The sequence below is a fragment of the Pteropus alecto genome, unplaced genomic scaffold (genome assembly GCF_000325575.1).
Source record: "Pteropus alecto unplaced genomic scaffold, ASM32557v1 scaffold122, whole genome shotgun sequence".
Taxonomy (NCBI): Eukaryota; Metazoa; Chordata; class Mammalia; order Chiroptera; family Pteropodidae; genus Pteropus; species Pteropus alecto.
This window is the reverse complement of record NW_006431917.1, coordinates 461,358-489,147: the sequence shown is the minus strand read 5'-3', so window position 1 is coordinate 489,147 and position 27,790 is coordinate 461,358. Positions and strand designations below refer to the sequence as shown.

Here is a 27,790-nt window from a genome sequence, read left to right as displayed (position 1 = left end):
TCTCTCTACATAGTGTTTGACGGGGGTCCCCTGTCCCTTCCCAGACATAGATTCATACTGAAACAGTGCCCGTTATCGTCTAGTGAAAAGAAGACTATTTGCTACTGCATCCTAGAGATGATATAGTCCTTTGGGTTTCGAATAGCTGCATGGTAAGCTTATGAGCCAGAAGCCTCTCTGATACTTTCAAGGACTACATGTTTCCAATATTTAGCATGCTGTAGTCTCCAGCATTTTGTCCTCTTTGCCAACATATCATAGCATAAAAGTATGGCTTACTGTTTTCATAGATATTTTCTCCATTTTAGTGTCTAATGAAAAATTATTCCATTGAGTCTTCAACTTTCATTGTCAATTGTTTTTTGATTATTCTGAAGTCAGAGTGCAACCCATATGAAATGCTGAAAACAGAATCAGGTCTTTAAGGCAGGAGTGACATATAGTCAGGTTTGCTAGATTCTTAGATTTTTGTTCTTGATTACTTCTCTAGTATCCCACTTATGCCCCTCATTCCTCTGGCTGAGGCTATGGATTCTTGACACGAATTTTCATTTGATGGCTCAATGTTTTTGCCGTCCTCAACAATGTCTTTCCAAATTTCCTGTATCGCCTTTGTCCATATAACAGTGTAAAAAAGCATGGGTGTTTTATTAATACAGACTCACAAATCTCTATAATTTCTCCCATTTAATATTTTAGTGACTGGTTTATTGACTTAACCTCAGAAGTTTCCATATTGTAACAGAAGCAGTCAGAAAATCAGAAACAAGAATTGACACAAGCACACACACTGTCTCTGACAAAAGTGCAGGATCAAAATCAAACGGTCACAAGGATATACGACGCGACCATGGTCGCACAAATGGTCGTAAATTCGCACGACCTCAAAAGTCATTGGACCTCATAGACTCCCTACCCCAAAATCTCCCACATACGGTCACACAAAGTAACTCCTCCCTTTCCTGACTGCCGCCACCAGCTCGAAGCTCAGGCTGGCTGGTCTCGTCCCGTCAACGGGCTTGATTCCCCGCCCCTACCCCACCTCAGTTTCATCCCGCTGTAGTCCAGCCCCGGGTGGAGCCCTAACCCGACGGAACCAAACCGACTGAGCGGTGTTTCCTTCATGGACCAGGCACTATAACCCCAGGATTCCGAAGTTCCAGCCAACTGTATCGAGAAAGTGACTTTTGCAGAAATAGACTCAGGCTGCGAAGGCCTCTGGGAAATGTAGTCCGGTGCAGGAAAGCTGCAGACCTTTTCGGATTCTTCTCATCCCCAAGCTCCATTCCCAGACTCCAAGTGCCGGGCTCAAGGGAAGCCGCTTCCGTAAAACCTTCACCTGAGCCTCCCCGGCAGATCTGAGCGCCCTGGGACGCCGCGGCTGGTTAGTCCCACTACTCGCAAACAGGAAGGCCAGTCCCGCCGGGGTGAGCCGCGGGGGCCTCTGGGAAGTGTTGTCCTGCGCCTAACGGCCCAGGGTTCGTGCGGAGCTCAGCCACAGGCGGCGGACCCCCACCTCAGCTCGCACCCGCTGTGCCACTTAGGGGCGTCGATGTGTGGGGCCTGTGTCCGCGGGCTCGGTGGTGAGTCCTCGGGAAGCCGCGAGGTCCGAGTCCGGGACTCTTTGTGATGGGTGTGAGTAGGGGCCTGCGGACGCCAGCCGGCGTTGTTGGAGGAGGATGCTGGGCAAGGCTGAGCCGGTGCGAGTGGTTCCCTGAGGCCGTGGGAGTGGCGTGTGAAAGACTGAGAGTGTGGCGTAATGTTACGGTGTTTGCCAGATAATTGTGACTGAGTGTGGCCGTGGGGTTGTGTATATAAGCAGATTTTATGGCTTTGCTTTTCTTATATTTCAGTATGAACGTGCGTGCGAGCGTGCGTGACTGGTGGGATCGTGACTGAGAAACTCAGCGTATGGAAGGTAGAGTACGATTGTGTGTGTGATTTATGAGACTGAAACAGTGCTTCATTTCTTCGGTTATGATAGAAAATGTTTTTATACGAGACGTCAGTAATCAAACACTTTATTTAGTATTTATTTTAGATTTTATCTTCGTGTATTAGCAATGTTGTTTTGTGTGCATACCAACTTAATTATTCTTGCCCCCTGCTCCCCGCCCCAAATCGCAAAACATCTAAAAAAACAAAAACAAGAATTATTCATAATTCTATCAGCCATTGTCAAAATTAACTTACCATTTTTTTCATCCTCCCTCTGTGAATACATACGTATAAATGAGTTTATATATTATTGTATATGTGCATAATAGCTTTAAAATTGCTGTCACATTATACCGTCTGTAACCTACCAGTGTCATTTAAGAAACAAAATCTTTCCATTTAATTACAAATCTGTGTCATCATTTTAAAATTTTTCATAGTATACAATTTAATGCATTTATCCCTGTCGATGGGTAATTAACTGGATTTTCAACTTCTTGCCATTACTCGGGACCACAGTAGTAAAAATGGTGTTTAGCAGCAACTATTTGGCACATGTCATAGTGCACTTTCCTAATTTTGGGGTTGTGGGGGTGGGGCAGGCTCCTTTGGATCAAAATGTACGCACTTATTAATGGCTCCCTAAATCTATCCAATTATTTTCCTGTAAGTTTCCAATAACCTACAGTATTATTCGCATACTATGATATTGCCTGTATTCATACTCTTGATAGCAATGGATATCATTAACATTAGTAATCTTTGTTAACTCCCCTAGGTGTAAAATAATTTCTTCAATTTGCAGTTGTTTGATTACTACTGAAGTCAAGCATTTTACACTTGATCTTAGCCAAAAAGCTGAGAAGCGATGAAGTCAAGCATTTTAGAATCGTTTTGTAAATTATGTGTTTTCTAAAGTATTTTTCTAAAGCATCACTCTATTTTCAAATTTCTTTTCCAGAGTTCTTAATATATTAATGATTCATTCATTCACTCACCATTTACTGAATGCAATCTGTGTGTCAGGAACAGTCTAGATGCTTGGGATATAGAGTTGAGCAAAAGAGACAAATTCCCCGCTATCGTGGTACTTACATTGTGGTGGGCCAGATAGTAAATGAGGTGAGTTAAATATACATTAAATAGTGTAAAATACTGAGAAAAAATAAAGCAAGAAGATAAATAGAATTAGGAGTAGTAAGAGTAGGAGTTTTAGATGGGATAGCTAAGGAAGGTATCCTGAAAAGGTTATAACAGGGATATGAAGGAAGTAAATGAGCTAGTTACTCACATAATTGAGGGAAGGTTATTCCTGGCAGAGGGAACAACAGTTATAAAGGCCCCAGCAGTCACAATGAAGAGGCTGGCATGGCTAAAATAGAGCAAACAGAAGAGAGGAGAGAAGAATGGTAACTGGAGGAAAGGAGGGTAGATCAGACTGGGCCTTATGGCCATATTAATGATCTTGGCTTTTACTCTGAATAAGATAGGAAGCTATTGGAGAGTTTGGAGAATGGGAGTGATATCTGCATATAATATAAGATGATTGCTTTGGCAACTTTGATGAGAGGACTACAGGGAGAAGAATGGGGGAAGGGAGTGGGGACAAGGGCAGAAGCAGAGAGACCAATTAGGAAACTATTGCGATAATCTAGGGAAAAGATGTTGTGAACCAGAGTGGTAAAAATGATGAGAAATAGTCATGTACTGGATATACTTTAAAAGTAGAGCTGTTGTAATTTGCTTGTTGACAAAGCTATGTAGAGTGTAATTGTGACAAGATAACATAATATTTTTTCATCTGAGGAACTTGAAGATAGAGTTATCATTAACTGAAAAGGAAAAGAAAGAAGGAAAAACTGACTTTGGACTTAGGGAGATAGTGAGATTTCAGTTTAGAATATATTATGTGAAGTGTGAGATACCCATTAGACATTCAAGTGGAGATAATAACTTGGTAGTAAGATATCTGGAGGCAGACATTTTGGAATTATCTGTATATAGATGATATATATAAGGCCAAAAGACTGAAGTCACTTAGAGGGTAGGATAGATAGAAAAAGGTAGAAGTAGAGGGCTTATCTCTGGGTCACTCCAACATTACAAAGTCTGGAAAATCAAGAGGAATCAGCACAAGAGACTGAAAGGAGCAAGCTAGAATGGTTCCAGAAGGAAACTAGATGAGTACGATATCTTGGAATCCAAGGAAAGAATGTGTTTTAATGAGGACCATGTCAGATGCTGTTGATAGGTCAAGTAAAATGATTGAGAAAGGAATATTGAATTTAGCAACATGGAAGTCTGGTGACTCTGAAGAGCAGTTTCACTGGAGTATGGGGCCAGAGAGAACTGGAGAAGAAAAATAGGAGATACCAGTATGGACAAAACTCTTAAGTTTTTTTGTAAATGGAAAGAGCGAAATGGAGTGGTAGATGGAGTTAAGAGGTATGTAATAACTTTGTTTACATACTGATTGAAATGATTCAGTAGAGAAACGATGACGCAGGAGAGAAAGAGGAGAAATACTGTAGGCATGTCCTTAAGTAGCAAGAGCAAATGTTAAGGATTTGAGGACAGAGGAAAAGAATAAAATAATCACTTAGGAGAATGGAATAGAGACTAGAGTAGAGAAATGTAATTTCCAGGCATCATTGAAGACTCACTTGATGTTAGTATTCATGACTATAAAGTAAGCCTATTCCACATGGTTTTAAAATTTTTCTCTTGTAGTGTTCATCTTCATAGTCATAGCCACAGACAGGATAGGGAGAGAGTTGGATTTAACCAAAGTATTGGTTTCATGAAGTAAGTAGGAATAATGTGAGAGAGAGACAAGGGAGTCTAAGTTGACAAGAATTAATTATATTAATTGACTGAATTTTAGGCCAGGTAGTAGAAAAATGAGATTAGGAAGGTGAGGGACAGTAAAAAATTGGTAGAATAAAGGAATGGAAATTCCTGGTGGGGTTGAAAGATCGTTTGGTTGAAATACTAGAGGAAGTAAGGTGAAGAGAGAGAAAGATATTTTTCCCTTTAGTTGTCAAACGTTTTTAAAATAGAACAATTCCTCTTTTTACCATCATCCTGGTTTTAGAAAACATGGGTAACTATTAGCTATATTTCAGTAACAGTTACAAAATGGTGATATTTGAATTCTATCATTCCTTCTTCATTTACTATCTGGGGGTTTTTCTAAAGAAAAAATTTACTTTATCAACTGTGGTTACCTTGAGGTACAGTTCGTACAGGAAAGGCAGGATAAATTGATTCTTTCCTTTAGGTTTTTAGGCTTTTGAATTGGTTCCCTAGCATCTCCCAATGGATTGTTATCATTATTATTAATACTCTTATATATGCACAGACTTAACACATTTGATTTTGATGTTTCAAACCATTGCAGTTAGTTTCTTTTTTTTTTAATCCTAAAATAAATCCTTTTATTTTTATTTATTTATTTTTCCCCTTTAATCCCGCCACCCCTCCCACACACACACACTTCCACCCCTGAACTATGGATGTTGCCGTTTTCCCCTTACGAACTGAATCTCTGAAGGCAGGGCGTCTCTTCCCACAAGCTTGTGCTGTGCACTCAGGGCCTGGCACACCCCGGGGCCTGGCACCCCTGGCGCACTCGGGGGACCTGGTGTACCCAGGGTATGGTCTGTGGCTCCACCTGGGGTGCGAACCTAGGACCTTCTGCGTGTAAAGCAGATGTACTAACCACTACACTATGGAGCTACCCCACAGTTTCTTTTTGAAGCTCAAATATTCCCATCTTTGGCTCTCTCTCCAAGATAGCTCTGAGTATTTTAACACATCTCTTCTAAGATATGTAAATAAGATAGTTTCAGAGTAATATTATCAATATTTACAATATTCCTGGTCAAATAATTTTCCATTTTTTATAGATCTATTTGTCTTTAGGATATATCCTTCTAGGAAATTACAGTCTAATTATTGTGCTTTAAAGTAACAAGAACTAATTTCTCTGTGTGGTTATGCCACAAACATGATGATGTGTGATTAGGTTCATTTGTTTTATTTTGATTTTGATTTTTAGGTATAGCTTTTGTTTTCACATTATTTTTATTTTGTTTTATAATTATGTAAAACATTTAGATGGTTGCAAAGTCAACTGTATAACACAAAGTATATTAAAGTATATATAAAACAAATACATAAAACATAGAGAAGTCTTGTTTTTATTCTATTGTATCTCTATCACCTCGTTCCTTCTCTACTTCTATTAGTAACTTTTTAAATTTTTTTAGTTTTGGGAGGTTATATTCCTTTTTTTATATAAGCAAATATGTTTTTGTGTGTATGTTCACTCCACTCCTCTTAGATAAATTGTAGCTTACTATTCATGTCTTTTTTTCTCCTCTCACTTTTTTCATCTTTCGTTTTAAATAAATTTGAAGATTGGCTTGACACGTTGAATGAAAAACCTTTGGGGAATTGTGATTGGAATTATATTAATTTTATAAATATTATTGGGAAAAACTGACATCTTTACCATACTGACTTTTCTATTTTTAACCATGATACTTATTTAGGACCACTTTTACGACCTTCAGTAAATTGACTGAAGTTTCTTGATTAGGCTCTTGCATAGCTTTTGTTTGAATTATTCCTGGTACCTTAGAATTTTTGTTGCTTTTGTGAATCGTGAATAGGTTAGTTAAGATGCCACACAGATCTCCTACTGTGTTTAAGTCATCTCTCCTGGTTAAGCATTCACTTTATTATTGTAACCTTTGACTGTTGTCCTCCAGAGTTTCTGTAATGGTGATTTTAACAGGTTTTACCAGATTTTTCAGTTTCTGGGAAGAGATGGACCACTGGAGTTCCCTCTTTTTCCATTTTCACTTATGTCACTCCCATCCTTACTTTTAACCTATCTGAGAGTTTATATTTAGTGTGTCGTAAACACGTATAGGTGGGTCTTGGTGTTTTTCTCATCTCTGACAATCTCTGTTTCATTGGTGTGTTTAGACCATTTGCAGTTAATGCATACCTCCTTTTGTTGCACATTGCTTTAATGCACTTCACAGATGCTGTGTTTTTAACAAATTGAAGGCAAGACCCAGCAAAAACATTTATGACTCACTTTATTGTAATATGTTATTGCGGTGGTCTGGAACTGAACTCTCAATGTCTTTGAAGTATACCTATAATTAGGTTAATATCAACCATCTTCATCATAACTTTTCTATTTGTTCCATTTGCTCTTCATTTCTCATTCTCTCCTTTTTTTGACTTCTCTGGTTTTCATTGAGCATTTTATATAATTTCATTTTGTCTCTTGTTTTACTATATCATTTATACTTAAAAATTTTTTTAGTGTTGCTTGCTTTAGAGTTTACAATATATATTTTTAATTAATCTGAGCTCACATTCAAAAAATGCTATACTGCTTCATATATAGTACAGGAACTTTTTAACAGAATATTCCCAATTCCTCCTTCCCATCCCTTGCGACATAGCTTTCATTTATTTCACTTACCCGTGTGCTGTAATCCCCAATACATTGTTACGATTATTGCTTTAAATATCTTTTAGATCAACTAAGAATAAGAACCAGATTTTATTTTACCTTCATTATTCTTCCTTTGATGCTCTACCTTTCTTTATAAAGATTCAAGTTTCCAACCTATATTATTTTTATTCACTTTTAACATTTCTTACAAGGTAAGTCTACTGGTGACAAATTCCCTCAGTTTATGTTAATTTGAAAAAGTCGATTTTTCTTTCACTTTTGAAGAATAATTTTCCCTGGGTGGAGAATTTTAGGTTGATGGGTTTTTGTTTTTTTTTAACATTTTAAATTTTCCACTCCATTCTTGTCTTGTTTATATGGTTTCTGATGAGAATTTTGCTGTAATTATCCTTTTTGCTCATAGATAAGGTGTTATTTTTCTCTTTTTTTGGTTTCCTTCAGTTTGAGTATGATATCCTACATGTGTTTTTTTTTGATATTTATTCTGCTTGGTGTTCTCTGAGCATCCTGGATGTGTGATCTGATGTCTGTCATTAATTTGGAAGATTCATAGCCATTATTACTTAAAATATTTCTTCTGGTCTTGCTTTGTTCTCCTTTTGGTATTTCAGTTACAGATATGTTATATCTTCTCATATTGTCCCCTACTTTAGATATTCTCTTCTGTTTTGCTTTTTGTTCTTTTTTCTTTTTGCATTTCAGTTTGGTTACTGTTGATCTATCTCCAAGTTCACTGATTGTTTCCTCAACTATGTTGACTCTACCAATGAGCCCATCGAGGGCATTCTTCATTTCTGTTAATGCATTTTTTATTGCTAGCATTTCTCTTGATTTTTTCTTATAGTTTCTATTTCTCTGATTATATTACCCAGTTAGTCTCCTAATTTTTCCATTAGTGCCCTCAACATATTAATCATAGTTATTTTAAATTCTTTGACTAAACCTCTGCTGTACCCTTTATATTCAGGTTACTGTTGTAGGCCATGAAGAAGCCACATAAGCAGTCCTTGCCATAAGTGGTTCACAGTCCTAGGGAGACAGACAAATGAACAAATTCTATTGCAGAATGATAAATGCCACAAATTGGGTAAGCTCATGGGATATAGGAGTATGGTAGATCCAGATAGAGAGATATCCCAATTAAGGTTAACATATTTCCTAATTAGCCTTCTTTAAGGACAAGAAGGCATTGGTCAAGCGAAATCAGGAGGTGGTTTCCAGGTAGGGGAAAATGATATGTAGTGGCTGATGCTGTGTGTTTTTTAAGAAAGGCACGTAGTTATAAATGGTACCACCCTCTCCTACCCCTGTAATTTAAACATGTTGCCAAATGAGGTGGTAGGTCCTGGAATCCAGGGACACATGGAGATAGTGAAGAAAAGACTAAGGAAGAGTTGGAGTAGTGGTGGGAAGAAAATATTCAGTATCCACCATGAAGCCATATCTACAGTGTGTAAATTAGCTCAGTTTATCTAAAGAATTCCTTTGGGAAATGCAGACAGAGGTAGGGCTCTCAGTGATTTGTGGGGTTTTGGCACAATTTAGATTCAAGTAGGCAGAGATAATGATGATGGCAATGATGATGATGATGATGTAGTACCAAAATTGTTATGTATATTTAACTGTATCAGAGCTCATTTCAGTAGGGTATTATACATAATAGTTTAGAAACGAACAAATGGATATACTTCAGTAAGTTCTTTGCAAAGGGGGAGAAAAAGAACATTTGGTATGACTAGAACATGTAATCTGAGAATTTATTTCTTAAGTTTTCCCCAATTAGTCTGTTTAACTTTGAATTCCTCCAGTATACTATATTCTTTTTCTCCCCACCCCAGACACGAGGCCTTGCCAGTTGTTACTACTTTGCGTATAAATAATACTTCCCCACCCCACCCCCACTCCAACATAGCTAATTAACTTTAAGATACTGTCTTAATCATAATTTCATGTGGGAGGTATTTTCGAGCCCCATACCAAAATAAACAGATGTTTGCTGCATGCTTTCCAAGCATGGCCCTTCTCAAACGTTTATTGTAATGGAGGGACTTTGGGTTTCTGCTCAGGGACATGGAGAGCTAGAAAGAGCTCTGCTTCCATCCTTATAACAAGGAAAAAAACGAGACGAACTGCAACTTAATAACTTTTTTTGAACATATCAGAGAATTTAGGTCACAGGGCAACCAAGTAACCTGAAATGTTAGGAAATATAGATGTCTTCTGGGAGAAACAGGACTCATCTGGGATGGACACTTCCAGACACCATATAAGCCAAGCCAGTAAGAAGATATAGCGAAACTTTTTAAACAAATTGTTAAATGTTGAAAGTGGGCCAGGAAGAGTGTGGAACCACTGAAGAAGTTGTAAATTTGGGGAGTTTTTAATCTTTTGTAGGATTTTCTTACAATAATCTCATCAGGAGATCATAAATAAGGAAGATGGGAGAATCCTGAGATATCTTTCCTTGTGGTGCTGGCTGGGGAAAGGGAACAGCATCCCAGACCTAATTTCTTACAGAAGGAGACTTTAATTGACATAATAAAGAGCAACAAAAACTGTTGCCTAGGGCACATTTGGAAACCTTACAGTTTAGGAAAGGGAACTGGAAGAAAAAGTACTGCCCCTGGTAGTGGGGAAGGAGTAGCTCAATTATGACTGTTAGTAAATAGGTTCTGCATCAATAATATCAGCAAAGATCAATAAAATTTTTAAGCCTCTAGACAGACTGACCATAAAAGAAAGAGACAAGACACAAATTGCCAGTATTAGAATTGAAAGATAGGGCATCACACTGACCCCACAGATCTTGAAAGGATAATAAAGGGATACTACAAACAACTCCATGTCCATGAATTCTCCAACTTAGGTGGACAAATTTTTTGAAAGACACAAACTACCAAAGTTTACTCAGTAAAAAATAACCTAAATAGTTGTATATCAGTAAATTTAAATTTGTGGTTAAAAACCTATGATACTAAAAGAAAAAGCAACAAAATAAAATAAGCAAGTGGGATTATATCAAACTAAAAAGCTTCAACATAGCAAAGAAAGCCATCAACAAAATGAACAGGCAACCAACTAAATGGGAGAAAATATTTGCAAATCATAAATCTGATAAGGAGTTAATATTCAAAATATATAAAGGATTCATAGAACCAAATAGCAAAACAAATAATCCAATTTAAAAATGGGCAGAAGATCTGAATAGATATTTTTCCAAAGAAGACAAACACATTGTCAACAGGTACGTGAAAAGGTGCTCATCATCACTAATCGGGGAAATGCAAATCAAAACTACAGTATCACCTCATACCTGTTAGAATGGCCATTATCAAAAAGACAATAATTTACAAGGATTGGTGAGGATGTGGAGGAAGAAGAACCCTTGTGTACTGCTGGCGGGAATGTAAATTCATACAGCCACTATGATAAACAGGGCACAAATTAAAAATAGAACTATTATATGATGCAGCAATTCTATTTCTGTTTATTCAAAAGAAATGAAAACAGTAACCCCAAAAGATATCTGTATCCCCGTGTTCACTGCAGCATTATTTACAATAGCTAAGATATGGAAACAGCTTAGTGTCCATTGATGGATGAGTGGATTAAAAATGTGGTCTATGTACACATGGTATATTATTCAGCTATAAAAAAGAGATGAAATTTTGCCATTTGCTACAACATGGTGGGACCTTGAGGGCATTATACTATGTAAAGTAAGTCAGACAGAAACAGACAAATACTGTATGATCTCACTTACACGTGGAATCAAAAAACCAAGAAAAAACAAGCAAAAATACTTCACAAAAACACCAAGTTCATAGATACAGAGAACAGATTGGTGATTAGGGTGGGGGGTGGGGGGTGGGGGGGACCGTGAGAGAAATGGATGAAGAGGGTGAAAAGGTACAAACTGCCCATTTTAAAATGAGTAGGTCATGGAGATGTCATGCACAGCATGATGACTATAGTTAACACTGTAGAACATATTTGAAAGTTGCTAAGAGTATATTTTCGAGAAAAAAATTTCATAACTAGGGTATTGGATGTTAACTAGATTACTTCTCAAGATATACAAATATTGAATCATTTTGTTGTATATCTGAAACTAATATAATGCTATATGTCAATTACATCTCAATTTTAAAAAAATCTTCTCAAAAGGAAACTCCATGCCCAGATAATTTCACAGTTGAAATAGCAAACATCGAATGAAGAAATTATAGAAATTCCACCTAAACTCTTCCTGAAAAGGAGGAACACTTTGAGTCATTTTATGAGGCCAGGCTTACCCTGACACCAAAACCAGACAAAGACATTATAAGAAAAGAAAACTACAGACCAATATTTCTTGTGGACTTAGACACAAAAATCCTCAACACTGAATTGAAAAATTGAATCTAGCAATACACAAAAAGGATAACATAGCATGACCTAAAGGGTTCATCTTGGGAATGTAAGATGAATTTCAAATTCACTGTTTGAAAATCAGTTACTGTAGTATACCATGATAAAAGACAAGAATAATATTGTCTCAATAGATACAGAAAAATCACTTTACAAAATTTAACATTTATTCATAAAAAAATAATTCTCACCAAATGAGGAATAGAAGGGAACATCCTATACTAAAAGGCATCTTAAAAAAAAAAAAAAAGAAAACTTAGAGCTTACATTGTAGTTAATGGTGAAATACTGACTGCTTTATCCCTAAGACTGGGAACAAGGCAAGGTTGTCCTGTCACCACCATTATTCGCCATCATATTGGAAGTATTAGCCAGTGCAATAAAGCAAGAGAGGGTCGTAAAAGACATTCAAATTAGGAATAAAATAAGTCTGTTTCTAGACAACATGATTAAGTAGAAAACCCCAAAGAATTTACAAAAAAGCACCTAGAACTATAAATTGTTTTTATATTCCAGCAATGAACAATTGGAATTTGAAGTAAAATTTAAAATGCCATGCCCCCCAAATTAAATACTTAAAAATAAATTCTACAAAATATGTGCAGGCACTGTATGCTGAAAATAGAAGGAAAAAAACTAATGAAATTAAAAATTAAAAATACACTATGTTCATGGATTGGAAGACTTGTTTTTATTTCTCATCAGTTTGACCTATAGATTTGATACAATCCAATCAAATTCCTAGCAATCTTGTAGATATCAGTGAAGATGGAGGTGGAACCAAAATGGAATGCACAGTATGAGAAATGCATTTAACTGTACTACAAATGTAAGACAACCTCACTGAAGGTGATGGAGGAGAAAGAAAGTTAACCTAAATAATTTTGTAAAAGAGTGTCCACCCCCCATCAATAGAGGACTTTTAATGCAAATAGATCTTAGGAATCATCTGAATCTTTCTTCTGTAGTTGGATAGCTCAAACACCTTTTTTAAACTAGAAAACAAAATTTTTCATACTATGTCACATGTAACTCTTAGCTGTGAAGAGACGCTAGGAAAGTGAGTAATTGGCAAAGAAAAATAGAATACCCTCATAGACCTATATCAATTTTAATTCATCCTTGGAAGAATGTATGTTGCCACGGTGATAAATTTAGGTTTTAGTTTTCAAGGAATAAGGTAGAGTCAATGGCTGTTTTTAGGCAGTAACATCTGCTGCATCTGGCCTTTAGAAATATGCTGGTTCTCCTGCCTTAAGGTATCAGATTTTCTTTACAGAACTTCACAGTGCTGATGCCAGGGGAGCTATTGAGATATCATCATATTCTGCTCTCCTCTTAAAAGTCGGTTATAATAGTTCTAAGAAAATGGGATTCCCAGGATCACAGTGCTTATTAGTGGCAGAGAGAACTAGAAGGCAAATCTCTTTGTTACAGGTCACTCATTGTTCTTTCCCACTATAATTCATCTGGCCTAAAGTTTCTTTTAAAAGATCCGTTAGGAAAAAAAAACCAAAAAAAACCCAAATGAGTGACAGAAATCATTTAAAACAAGCCAAAAACAATCAAAGAAAAAAGAGAGCGGACGATAAAATAACATAAATTTTCTTCAATCAAATTAAACCTGGGAAAGGGGCTGTGAATGGATGCAGGGGAGGACATCTATGTTTTTTATACACTGTGATATTGCTTGAATCTATTGGAATGATGTGTGTTTTCTTGATTAAATTTGTATTTGGCGGCAGGGGAGGGGGAATAGTGCTACTAGACTTGTAATAATAAGTAAAACTATACCTTGTTCCTTTTCTCCCCGTCCCTTACTTCTGTTCCCAGAGAGAACCACTTTCAAATCTTAAATATGACTTCTTGTATTTATGCCATTTTTCTAAATCACGTTTATCCTATTATTCGACACTTTTCAGATTTGAATTTTTATTTTTTTACTATGGAAAATAAGGATTTAACTTACCACCACCAATATCTCTGATACATATTACTCTCACACACAAACTTCATACTTCTTCCTCAAAATATAATTATGTCAGCCTTTTGTTTAAATTCCCATTTAGTTGACATTTTGGTTAAATTCCCATTTAGTTGGTACTTAAATATTTCTCTTTAAATGTTTCAATAAACTAAAATGCCTTACTTAGGTTTTTGTCAGTTTTATAATTTTCTTGGTTATGTGCTTTCATGAAGCTAGCTCCATGTGAACTGTGTATTCTGATACAGAGCTATTGATAAATTCATAGGGCATTTCCCACATATGCATTCCCCTTTTCCTATCACCTTATGCCTAAGGTCCACTTGACCATACCAGTTATCTTTGTACTTACTAGCAGCGCTGTGATATGAATATTCTTGGCCTTTCTGATGGATCCAAGTATCTTTTTGCTACAGGGTTACCTTTACCTTCTGGGTGCATGTTTCTGAAACCACAAAGCAAGCCTAGTCTAATGGTTTTATTCTCTTCTCAGCTCTGCCTTCTCAGGCCCTGTTCATCCCCAGAAAGAAGAGGAAATGACTGAGTCCCAGGTAAATTTTAAATACTGTAGTTGTTCCTTGCTTTATTCTACAGCATAGTTTAAAGAGGATTGTAGTAATCCATATAGTAAATTGGAAAATTCTATATAGATAAAACATATGTTCAGAAGAAATATTGTTGGAATATTAAAACCAGGAAAGAGTTAAAATATGGTTATGCAGAAATGTATTCATTCAGAGAGATTAAAGTTGGGCTTCAATTTTGAATTTCATTGTTATAGGTAAAGCAAACCAGAGCAGAAATTCATTACATAATTTTCATTATACATAAGAATAACAATGAACATTTCTTAGCATAAGCAATCTTTTCATTTGTACCTAGATCAGTAAATATGTAATAGTATGACCCCTTGTAGTTGATAACCAAGCTTTTTTGATGGTCTGTTTTGATCAATGATAAAATGAAGAATATATGGCAAAATAGCCCAGCATTAGAACACAATGAAGATTATCAGAAAAAGGGATAAATTATATTATTGCATGTAATAAAATATAGCAGATTACTGCTACCCAAAGCAACATGGATAAATCTCACAAAAATGTGGAGTAAGGGAGCTGGAAATAAAAGAGTACATTCTATATGGTTCCATTTATATAAAGTTTGAAAACTTGTAAAACTTGTGATAGAAACCAGAACAGTGATTACCCTTGAAGACATATTTACCAGGAAGGGACATGAGGGAACCTTATGGAGTACCAAAAATATTCTGTTTTTTGATCTGCATGGTAGGTACACATATATAATTGTATAAAAATGTATCAGGTTGTACTCTTAAAATTAGTGCATTGTACCACATTATCCTATATATGTTTAACCTCATTAAAAAAAGAAAACTAGTATATCTTAATAAATAGATGGGATGTGAGTCTTCAAATGACTCTACATAATTATCTTTTTTCAGTGGGGATTTGTATAGACTGGGCCATAATCTAAAGTAAAAATTTCTGGTAAATTCTTATAATTCTATTTCACTAGAATGTTAACAGAGAGAATGTTTTATTTGGTTTACTGCTGTATCTCCAGCCTCTAGAACAATGCCTGATTTACATGGTTCTTGAGAATATTTGTGGTTTTAGTAAATTGAATCTACAGTTCCTTATTTCTTCTGTATTTTACTCTTAGAATATATGACATCTGCCTCATCTTCAAGGATAATTCCTTTTCCTCAGATTTCATCCTTTTTCTTCACACTTCCTTTGGAATCTTTCTCTTTCAGGTATACTCTGTACTCTTAGGTATTGAACATATCTCACTTTACTGCTTTTTCGCTCTCAGCTGAAAGCTTTGCTGTACTGAGATATACCTTTCTTTGACCACATGTCCCTCCCTATCTAGCAGCTTGTCCGTATCTAGTTTTTTCCCCTCACACTCAGTTAACTTTCAAAATGAACTCACTTGTGTAATGAGCAGAAGTAATAGGTCAAGAAATAGATTATCATAACACCCATTAGACTCCTGTACCTTTCCAAGTCATTACCCTGGGGTAACCGCTGTTTTTTTTTTTTTTTTTTTAATTTTTTTTATTTTTTGTTGGTGAAGATGAAACCTTCATTTTATTTTATTTATTTGTTTTATATTTCCTAGAAAGTTACTGTAAAGAGTTTTATACATTTTTTATAATTTTTTCTTTTTTTTCTCTCTTTATTCCTTTTTTTCTCTTTCGCCCTGTTAACCTCCCCCCTACCCTTTGGTAACCACTAGTCCATTGTCCATGTTCATGAGTCTCTGTTTGTCCTGTTCATTTGTTGCTTTTAGGAATATATCACACATATAAGTGATATGTGATTTTCAACTTTTTCTGTCTGGCTTACTTCGCTTAGCATGATTATCTCGAGGTCCATCCACGTTGTTGCAAATGGCAATATTGCATCTCTTCTTATGGCTGAGTAACATTCCATTGTATATATGTACCACAGCTTCTTTAGCCAATCATCTATTGTAGGACACTTAGGTTGCTTCCATGTCCTGGCTACTATGAATAATGCTGCTATGACAGTGTGGAAATATCTTTTCAGATATGGGTTTTCAAGTCTTTGGGGTAAATACCCAGCGGAGGGATTGCTGGATCATACAATAGAACAATTCTTAGTTTTTTGAGAAACCCCTATACTGTTTTCCATAGTGGCTATTACCAATTTGCTTGCAGTCCACTAGCAGTGTATGAGGGTTCCTTTTTCTCTTCATTCTCTCCAACATTTGTTATTACTTCTCCTGTTGATAACAGCTATTCTAACAGGTGTAAGATGGTATCTCATTGTGGTTTTGATTTGCATTTCCCTAATAGCTAGCGATTGTGAGCATCCTTTCGTATATTTGTATGTCCTCTAGGGAGAAGTGTCTGTTCAGGTCCTCTGCCCATTTTTTGATTGGATCACTTGGTGTTTTTTGTTTGTTTTTAAGGTTTTTTTTTTTTGGTGTTACTGAGTTGTATGAATTTTTTTTGTATGTTTTGGATATTAGGCCCCTATCAGAGGCATTGCTTGCAAATATATTTTCCCATTTGGATGGTTGTCTCTTTAACTTGTTGACGGTATCTTTTGCTGAGCAGAAGCTTTTTAGTTTGATGTAGTCCCATTCATTTATTTTTGCATTTACTTCCCTTGCCTTTGAGGTCAAATTCATAAAATCCTCTTTAAGTCTAAGGTCTTTCAATTTAATTCTTATGTTCTCTTCTATACAATTTATTGTTTTAGATCTTATATTCAGGTCCTTATTCCATTTTGAGTTAATTTTGGCATGTGGTGATAGACAACAGTCTAGTTTCATTCTTTTGCAGGTGGCTTTTCAGTTTACTGAAGAGGCTTTCCTTTCTCCACTGTATATTTTTGGCATTTCTGTCAAAAATTATTTGCCCATATAAATATGGGTTTACTTCTAGAATATTGATTCTGTTCCACTGGTCCATGTGTCCATTTTTCTGCCTATACTGTTTTGATTACTGCCGGTTTGTAGCATAATTTGAAATCAGTCAAAGTGATGACTCCAGCCTCGTTCTTTATTCTCAGGTTTTGTGTTCCATTTCTTTAAAAAAATGCTGATGGGATTTTGTTGAGGATTACATTAAATGTGTATAATGCTTTGGGTAATATGGTCATTGTACTTATGTTGATTCTCACAGTCCCAGAACACGGAATATCTTTCCATTTCTTTGTATCTTCTTCAATTTCTTTTAATAGGGTCTTATAGCTTTCATTATATAGATCCTTCACATGTTTCGTTAGATTTATTCCTAGGTATTTTATTCTTTTTGTTGCAATTGCAAAAGGAATTAATTTTTCTACTTCTTTTTCTTATACAGTAACATCATTGTTACTGTATAAGAACGCTATGGATTTTTGAGCATTGATATTGTATCCAGAAACTTTACTGTATTTGCTTATTTTTTCTAGTAGTGTTCTTGTGGAGTCTTTAGAGTTTTCTATATAGAGAATCATGTCATCCGCAAATAGTGACAGTTTGACTTCTTCGTTTCCTATTTGGATGCCTTTTATATCTTTCTTTTGCCTGATTGCACTCGCTAGGACCTCCAATGTTATATTGAATAACAGTGGTGATAGTGGATAGCCTTGCCTTGTTCCTGATCTTAGAGGGAAGGTTTTTAGTTTTTCACCATTAAGTATAATGTTGGCTGAGGGCTTGTCATATATGGCCTTTATTCTGTTAAGGTACTTTCCTTCTATACCAATTTTGTTAAGTGTTTTGATCATAAATGGATGCTGTATCTTGTCGAAGGCTTTTTCTGCATGTTTTGATAGGATCATATGATTATTTTTTAATTTGTTTATGGGGTGTATCACATTAATTGATTTGCGTATGTTTAGAACCATCCCTGTGCCCCTGGGATGATGCCCACTTGATCTTGGTGTATAACCTTTTTAATATGTTGCTGTATTCTGTTCACTAGTATCTTATTTAGGATTTTAGCATCTGCGTTCATGAGAGATATTGGTCTGTAATTTTCTTTCTGTGTGTTGTCTTTACTGGGTTTTGGTAATCAGGGTAATATTGGCCTCATAAAATCAGTTAAGAAGTATTTCCTCCTCTGCGATTTTTTGGAAGAGTTTGAGGAGAGTATTAAATCTTCTTTGAATGTTTGGTAGAATTCACGGGTGAGGCCATCTGGTCCTGGTCTTTTACATATTGGTAGGTTTTTGATGATTGTTTCAATTTCCATACTGCTGATCGATCTATTTAGATATTCCAGATCTTCTTGATTCAGTTTATGGAGGCTGTATTTTTCTAAGTACTGTTCCATCTCTTCTAGGTTATTAAATTTGGTGTTACATATTTTTTCATAGTATTCTTGTATGATCCTTTGTATTTCTGTGATGTCTGTCATAATTTCCCCTTTCATCCCTGATTTTGTTTATTTTGTGTCCTTTCTCTTTTTTCTTTAGTGAGTCTAGCCAAGGATTTGTCAATTTTATTAACCTTCTCAAGGAATCAGCTCTTCGTTACATTTATTTTTTCTATTTTTTTTTCAATTTCATTTATTTCTGCTCTAATTTTGCTTATTGCTTACTTTCTGCTGACTTTAGGCTTCATTTGTTCTTCCTTTTCTAGTTTTTAAAGATGAAGCGTTAGGTTGTTTATTTGGGCTCGTTCTTGTTTTTGGAGATAGGCCTGTAATGATATGAACTTTCCTCTTATGACTGCTTTTGCCGTGTCCTAAAAGATTTGATGTGTTGTACTATCATCATTTGTTTCTATGTATCTCTTGATCTCTCTTTTGATTTTTCTCTGACCCAGTTATTCTTCAGTAGCATGTTGTTTAATCTTCTTGTATTTGTGGTTCTTCCTGATTTCTTTTTGCAGTTGATCTCTACTTTCAAAGCATTATGATCAGAGAATATGGTTGGTATGATTTCAACCCTCTTACATTTGTTGAGTCTATCTCTGCATCCCAGTATGTAGTCAATCCTTGAGAATGTTCCATCTGCACTAGAGAAAAATGTATAAGCAGCTATTTTGGAATAGAAGGCTTCGTAAATGTCAGTTATGTCCAGTTGGTCTAATATGTCATTTAAGGATGTGATTTCCTGATTTTCCATTTGGATGATCTGTCCATATCAGACAATGGGGTATTTAGGTTCCTCACTAAGATAGTGTTTTGGTCTGTTTCTCCCTTTAGTTCTGTTAGTAATTGCTTTACAAAGTTCAGGGATCCCTGATTGGGAGCATAGATATTAATAAGTGTCATATATTCTTGGTGCATGATTCCCTTTATCATGCCTTAATAATGCCTTTTTTTTTCTTATAGATGTTTAATTGCTATCACCACTCTCAGTCTCAGTCCCTGTCAGTGTTAGTGACAGTTTTGGTAGCGTTTGCTCAGATTTCCTTGGATGGTTGGTCTCTGAGGACATGGGGAAGGGCCCTTCTTGGTTGGGGCTGGGGACTGCAGCTCAACCTCAGTTTAGCAACCACAGCAGATAAAAATCAACTGTTGTTTCTCTGCTGTCCGGCTTCTGTGCATTCTGCATTCTGCCCTGTGACTGGCCCCTGCTGCTGGCTGCGTGTAGCTCACAGCACTCGCTGCTCCTTCTCTCCTCCCCCTCCTCCTACAGAGAGCTCTGGCAGCTGCGAGAGGCAGCTTCTTTATTTCTCTCAGTCCACCGCCCAGCACCCAGGGTTCTGATGTGTGGTAGCTCTTATGCACAGATCTCACGCTCAGATATGCTGGTGTGCATCTTGGGTGTTGTTTGTTGAGTCTTAGATGTTCAGCTTATTGTTGTTTCAAGGGGAGAGATCTGGGGATGTCTCTCACTCTGCCATGTTTCTCCAAACTCTACTAAGGAGTTTTTTAGTTTGACAATTTGACTTTGGTTTCTTTGTAAAAAATATTTTTTTGCTTTCTTGGGATATAACTTATATGTAATACTGTGTAAGTTTAAAGTACAACATGTTGATTTGATATACTTACATATGACAAAATGATTAACACCATGGTATTAGCTAACACTTCCATCCTTTCACATTATTACTATTAATTTTTTTTGTGGTGTAGAAACTTTCAAGTGCATAATATATTATTATTAACTGTACACACCATGCTGTATATTAGATCATCAGAAATTATTTACTTTATATCTGGAAGTTTGTACCCAATCATCAGTATCTCCCCATTTTCCCCAATCCCTAGCCCCTGGCCACTACTCTTCTACTCTCTTTTTATGAGTTTGACTTGTTCACTTTCCACATGTGAGATCACACAGTCTTTGTCTTTCTCTGTCTGACTTATTTCACTTAGCATATCACCCTCAAGGTCAATTTACATTATCCCAAATGGCAACATTTCCTTCTATATCATGGCTGAATAATACTCTGTTGTGCTGTATACCACTATCTGTTCATCTGCAGACAGACACTTACTTCCAAATCTTGTTTATTATGAATAATGTTGCAATGAACATGGGCGGCAGAGATCTCTTTGGGATCCTGTTTTCATTTCCTTTGGATATATACCTAGAAGTGGGATTGCTAGATCATATGGTGGTTCTGTTTTTAATCTTTTTGAGGATACTTTATACTGTTTTTCTATGCCAGTTTACATTCACCAACAGTGCACAAAGGTTCCCTTTTTTCTACATCCTCATCAACAGTTATATGTTGTCTTTTTGATGATAGCCATTCTAACAGGTGTGAGATTTCAGTGTGGTTTTGAGATAATCATCATTTATTTTTCTCATGACTAGTGATGTGAAACATGTTTTCATATACCTGTTGGCCATTTGTATATCTTCTTTAGAAAAATGTCTATTCAGGTCCTCTGCCCATTTTTTAATCAGAATTTTTTTTCTTGCTATTGAGTTGTATGAGTTTTTATATATTTTGAATATTAACTCATCAGATTCATGATTTGCAAATAATTTATTTTATTGGTCACCTTTTCATTTGTTGATTGTTTCTTTTGCTATGAAGGAGCTTTTTAATGTGCTGTGGTGCTACTTATTTATTTTTGCTTTTGTTACTTATGCTTTTTGGTATCATATCCAAAAAGTCATTGCCAAGACCAATGTTAAGGAGCTTTTCTCCTCTGTTTTCTAGGGGTTTTATGGTTTTAAGGCTTATGTTTAAATCTTTAACCCATTTTGAGTTAATTTTAATGAGTAGTGTAAGCTAAGGTCTAATTTTATTCTTCTGCATGTGATTATCCACTTTTCCAGCACCATTTATTAAAGAGACTATCCTTTCCCCATTGAGTGTTCTTGACTCCTTGTCAAATATTAGTTAACTGTGTATGCATGGGTTTATTTTGGGGCTTTTAATTCTATTTAATTGGTCCTTGTGTCTGTTTTTTTGCCAGTACCATACTGTTTTGACTACTGTAGCTTTGTGCTATAGTTCGAAATCAGGAAAGGTGATATTTCTAGCTTTGTTTTTGTTTTTTCAGGATTGCTTTGAATATTCAATATTCAGGGTCTTTTTTCATTCCATACAAATTTTAGGATTTTTTTTTTTTCTGTGAAAAATCCATTGGAATTTTGATAGGGATTATATTGAATCTGTAGATGACTTTGGGGAGTATGAACATTTTAACAATATTATTTTTTGTGATCCATGAACACAGGATATCTTTTCATTTGTGTCTTCTATTTCTTTCATCAGAGTGTTGTAGTTTTCATTGTACAGATCTTTTACTTGTTTAAATTTATTCTTAAGTATTTTATTGTTTTTGATGCTATTGGGAATGGGATTGTTTTCTCTATTTCTTTTATAGATATTTTGTTGTTAGTATATATATGCAGTTGATTGCTCTGTGTTGATTTTGTATCCTGCAACCCTGTTGAATTTGTTGATTAGCTTTAACAGTTTTTTTGGTGGCATCTTTAGGATTGCTTCCATATAAGATCATACCATCTGGAAACAAAGACAGTTTTACTTCTTCCTTTCTGATTTGGATGCCTTTTATTTCTTTTTCTTGCTCTGGTTAGGACTTCCAGTTTTCTTGTTTCTGATCTTAGAGGTAAAGCTTTCAACATTGAGCATGATTTTAGTTGTGGGCTTATCATATATGTTGTTTATTATGTTAGGGTATATTACTTCTCCAGACTCAATTTATTGAGAGTGTTTATCATGAAATGATGTTTTTTTCACAAACTTTTCCTGAGTCTGTTGAGATGAGCATATGATTTTATACTTCATTCTGATAATGTGGTGTAGCACATTTATTGATTTGCATATGTTGAACCATCTTTGCATCCAGGAATAGATCCCACTTGGTTGTGGTTTATGATCCTTTTAATGTTCTGTTGATTTGGTTTGCTAATCTTTTGTTGAGAATTACATCTATATTTTCATGATTTTTAGTTTTCTCTTCCTGTAGTGTCCTTATTTGGTTTTTGTATAAGGGTAATGCAGCCTCACTTTTTTGGAAGAGTTTGAGAAAGATTTGTGTCCATTCTTCTTTATATGTTCAGTGGAATTTACTAGAGAAACTTCCTGAGCTTTTCTTTGTAGGGAGATATTTGATTGGTGATTCAGTTTCCTTACTTGTTTATTGGTCTGTTCAAATTTTCTATTTTTTCAAGATTCATTATTGGTTGGTTGTATGTTTCTAGGAGATTATTCATTTCTTCTAGGTTATCCAATTCTTGGGCATATAATTGTTCATAGGAGTTTCTTATGATCCTTTGTATTTCTGTGGTATCAATTATAATGTCTCTTTTATTTCTGATTTTACTTATTTGTCTCTTCTAGCTAAAGGTTTGTCAATATTGTTTATCTTTCAAACACCAGCCTTTGTTTTTATTTATCTTTTCCAATATTTTTTTCTGGTCTGTATTTCATTTATTTCAGCTCTGGTCTTTGTTATTTTCTTCCTTCTGCTAACTTTGGACTCAGTTTGTTCATTTTTCTAGTTCCTTGAAGTGTGAAGTGTTGTTTATTTGAGATCTTTCTTTTTAATTAGTGTAGGCATTTATCACAACTTTCCTCTTAGTACTACTGCCTTTGCTGCATCTTAAAAGTTTGGTATGTTTTATTTCCATTTTTATTTCTTCAAGGTATATTTTAATTACCCTTTCGTTGTCTTCTTTGATCCATTAGCTGTTGGAGTATGTCGTTTAATTAAATGTTTAATCCACATCTTTGTGAATTTTCTACCTGTCCTATTTTTGGTTCCTAGTTTCATTCCACTGTGGTCAGAAAAGATACTTGGTATGACTTCAGTCTTCTTCAATTTACTAAAATTTGTTTTGTGATACATCAAGTGAACTTTCCTGGAGAATGTTCTGTGCATACTTGGAAGAATATGTATACTAGTGCTTTTAGGTGGAATATTCTTTATATATCTCTTAGGTTCATATGGTCTAAAGTATAGTTTAAAACTATATTTCAGTGTTTCTTTATTTGATTATCTATTTGTATGATCCGTTCATGGTTAAAAGAAAGGTTGAAGTCCCCTACTATTATTGTGTCATTGTCTATTTACCCCTTCAGATCTATTTGTACTTGCTTATTTTTTAAGTACTCCAATGTTGGGTGCATATATATTTATGATTGTTACATCTTCTTGATGAATTGACTACTTTATCATTTTATAATGACCTTCTTTGTCTCATGTTATAGTTTTTGCCTTAAAGTCTGTGTTGTCTGATATAAATGCCGTTACCCCTGCTCTTTTATTTTCCACTTGCATAGAATATCTTTTACCATCCCTTTGCTTTGAGACTATCTATATCCTTAGAGTTAAAGTGATTCTCTTGTAGAGAACATATAGTTGGGTCTTGTTTATTATCCATTGAGTCACTTTTTGACTTTTGATGGGAGAATTCAATCCAATTACATTTAGAGTAATTATTGATGAGTAAGGATTTAGACATGTCATTGTTTTCATTGTTTTCTGTTTTGTAGTTCCCTTGCTGCTTTCTTTCTCGTTGCCTTTTTTTTTTTTTTGTGAATGATTTTATGTAGTAGAATGCTCTGATTCCTTTTTCTTTGTATTTTGTGTTTCTGCTGTCGGTTTTGTTCTGTGGTTACCATAAAGCTTACCTAAAATATTTTATAGATGTGACATTCTATTTTACACCAGTAACAACTTAACTTTGATTACATATGAAAATTCTACCCTCTTACGCCCCTCTTTGATGTCTTTGATGTCACCAATTACCTCTTTTTATATTGATTCATTAAATTATTGTAGCCATAATTACTTTTAATACTCTTATCCTTTAACCTTTAAACTAGAGGTAAGTGCTTAATACACCACCATATTACAGTATTAGAGTCTTCTGAATTTGACTGTATAGTTACTTTTACCAGTGTGTGTATGTTTTTATGTATTTCATGTTACTAGTTAGCATCCTTTCATTTCAGCTTGAAGAACTCCTGTCAGCATTTCTTACAAGGTAGGTCTAGAGGTGATGAACTCCCTCATCTTTTGTTTGTTGGGAAAGTCTCTCTCTTTCATTTCTGAAGGACAGCTCTGGTGGATAGTGTATTTTTAGTTTGCAGTTTTTTGGTTTTTTTTTTTTATTTCAGTACTTTGAATATATATCTCACTCTCTCCTGGTCTGTAAGGTTTCTGCTAAAAAATCTACTGTTAGCCTAATAGGGATTCTCAATAAGTTACAAGCTTCTTTCTTCTGGCTGCTTTTAAGATTCTCTATTTGTCTTTGATTTTTGACAGTTATATTTTAATGTGTTTGGAGATTTCTTTTTAAAAATATTTATTTATTTATTTTTAATTTTTTCATGTCGCCACATATTTGACCCCTTTTACTGCATCTACCCCGTCCCCACTACCCTCTGGTAACCACATATCTATGAATCTGTTTGTTTGTCCTGTTCATTTGTTGCTTTTAGGTTTATATCCCACATACAAGTGATATGTGGTTTTTAACTTTTTCTGTCTGCCTTATTTCGCTTAGCATGATTATCTCAAGGTCAGTCACCTTGAAGTTGTGACAAATGGCAGTATTTTATCTCTTCTTATGGCTGAGTAATATTCCATTATATATATGTACCACAGCTTCTTTATCCAGTCATCTATTGGAATCAACTTCAGTTGATTCCAAGTCCTGGCCACCGTGAATAATACTGCTATGAACATCAGCGTGCAAATATCTTTTCAGATAATGAATTTTCAATTCTTTGGGGTAAATACCCAGCAGAAGGATTGCTGGATCATATGGTAGATCAATTCTTAGATTTTTGAGAAACCTCCATACTGTTTTTCATAGTGGCTGTACCAATTTGCAGTCCCACCAGCAGTGTATGTTGGAGAGGATTTCTTTAAATTGAATTTGTTTGGTAATCTCTGAGCTTCATGAACATAGTTATCAAAAAGTCTCCCCATTTGGGGGAAGTTATCAGGCAATGTTTATTTAAATAATCTTTTTGCCCCATTTCTCTCTCTTCTTACTCTGAGATTCTCTTAATATGAATATAGTTTCATTTGATGATGATATCCTATAATTCACATAGGCTTGTTCATTCTCTTCATTCTTTTTTCTCCTCTGACTGGATAATTCACAGTTCCTGTTTTCTAACTCAAGATTCTATCTTCTGCTTAATCTATTTTGCTGTTGATGGTCATTTTTCATTTCATTCATTGTATTCTTCAGCTCCATAATTTGTTCAGTTCTTTTTTTCCCCCCTCTTTGTTGAACTTCTCATTTTGTTCATGTATTTTTTTCCTGATATTGTTGAATTGTGTTTCTGTGTTTTCTTGTAGCTCTTTGAGTTTCTTTAAAACAATGACTTTGAATTCTTTATTTGGAAAATCACAGATATCCATGTTTTGGGGATCTTTCTTGAAGATTATTGTGATTATTTTGTGGTATTGTTTCCTTGATTTTTCATGTTCCTTGAAGTTTTGCATTGAAACAGTCACCTTCTCCAGTTTTTACTAACTACTTTCAGAAAACAACTTTCGTCAGCCCTGCTAGAGATTCTGAGACTTTACAGAACTTCTCTGGATATACCCACTCCCCTCTTCTTGCTCCCTCTTGTGGCAGAATTCTTAAACTCATATTCTCTCTCTTGAGCCTACAACACACCAGGCAGAGTGCTCGCTGAGAGACTCACTTTTGTTTTCCCAAAGGCAGTGCTAAACTCACGTTTGTGGTCTTTCCCTGACCTGCAGATTCAGCCTGACTCTCTGTACATGCTCATTACTCATCTGCCAAAGCTTGCCCTGACCACCACCATTGGGAGCATGCACAGGGAGCCAAGTACAATGTGAGAGTGTGTGGCAGTGAGGCCTGCAGAGCTCTAGGTGTGCCCTTGTGGCAGTTGGGACTCTGGAGGCAAAGCATACCCAGAAGCTTATGGGCAGGCTTTTTGGGGAGTTTACAATGCAGTTAGTAGGATCATGTCCCTTAATGCCCTATGAGAGTCCTATGTTCCGTTCTCCCAGACTTTTCCTTCCCACTGTCATGCAGCTTAGAATTCAGTACTCTGGATGGGGCAAGATAGAAATGAGCTTCTCTGTCACTATCCTGTACAGTTAGGAAGCCAGGTGCTCACTCACACACTCTCACTTTTCTCTGTGGATGAGATCATGGACCAAGAGGGTCTCTCATGGCCTTAAGCTGTACTACCTTGAGGGAGAGGTACTACCTTTGATGATGCGAGTAAAGTCAATTTGTTCTTACCATCTCTGATGAATCCAAATAAATTTTTTGCTCCAGTGATGTGCTGGAACTTCTCTGCTGGAGACCTGGACTTTCACAAAGGCTCTGTCATCCATGTGTGATTGTCTAAGACAGTTTTTTCAGGGGTTCCTGGAACATGGCCAAGAGGGACTAAAATTGGTTCATGGGCCACTGCTGAGTCCACATCTGGGACTGAGGTCTGTATGTCCATTATCCAATGCATGTGTTGGCAATACTCTTCCTAAGTCCCTTGACATATAGTGCTGGATCCCACAGCTCCCACAAAGGTACTTTTGGACATGGATGGATGCCAAATTGTTGTTGTGGGGAAGGAGGAAGCAAATGAGGGATGTCTTTCAGTCATAATTGCCTTTGGTTTCTTAAATCTATTTAATTCAAAGGCCTTGATCTTCAGCAGAAAAGGGTTCCAAAAGAGGATTTCCCATGTCCCATAGCCTACTCTGAACCTTTTGTGTTAGTGGATGTTTATGTTCATAGAGTCCTTTTAGGATCTAGAAATAAATTCTTAGAAACAGTGATCGTGAATTAGATCCTGGTTATTTCTTATCTCACCTATCTCCCATAGAAATTTCTCAAAGGGCAAGAAATATGGACAGAGCTCCCTTTGTTATAGTGCTGTTGAAGATTTTTTTTTTGTATAGTTACATTCTTTTGGACATCAGTTTTTAACTAGGAAAAATGTGTTATATTTCTAATATTCAAATCACATCGTTTTTGCTTATACGTCAGAAGAATGGTGTCGTAAGGGGTCCCCTTGATCCCACCCCTTGAGAGTAC

At 35.7% G+C, this 27,790-nt stretch overlaps 1 protein-coding gene across 1 annotated transcript in view; it reads left to right on the top strand.

The window, feature by feature from the left end:
• The first annotated feature begins 1,573 nt into the window (after window positions 1-1,573).
• LOC102879384 (zinc finger protein 569) overlaps window positions 1,574-27,790 on the top strand; it is a 40,679-nt gene continuing 14,462 nt past the window's right edge. The window contains 2 exon segments of the mRNA XM_015600564.2: window positions 1,574-1,633; window positions 14,326-14,383. Of these exon segments, the coding sequence (XP_015456050.2) occupies window positions 14,369-14,383 (15 nt within the window). The 5' untranslated portion in view covers window positions 1,574-1,633; window positions 14,326-14,368.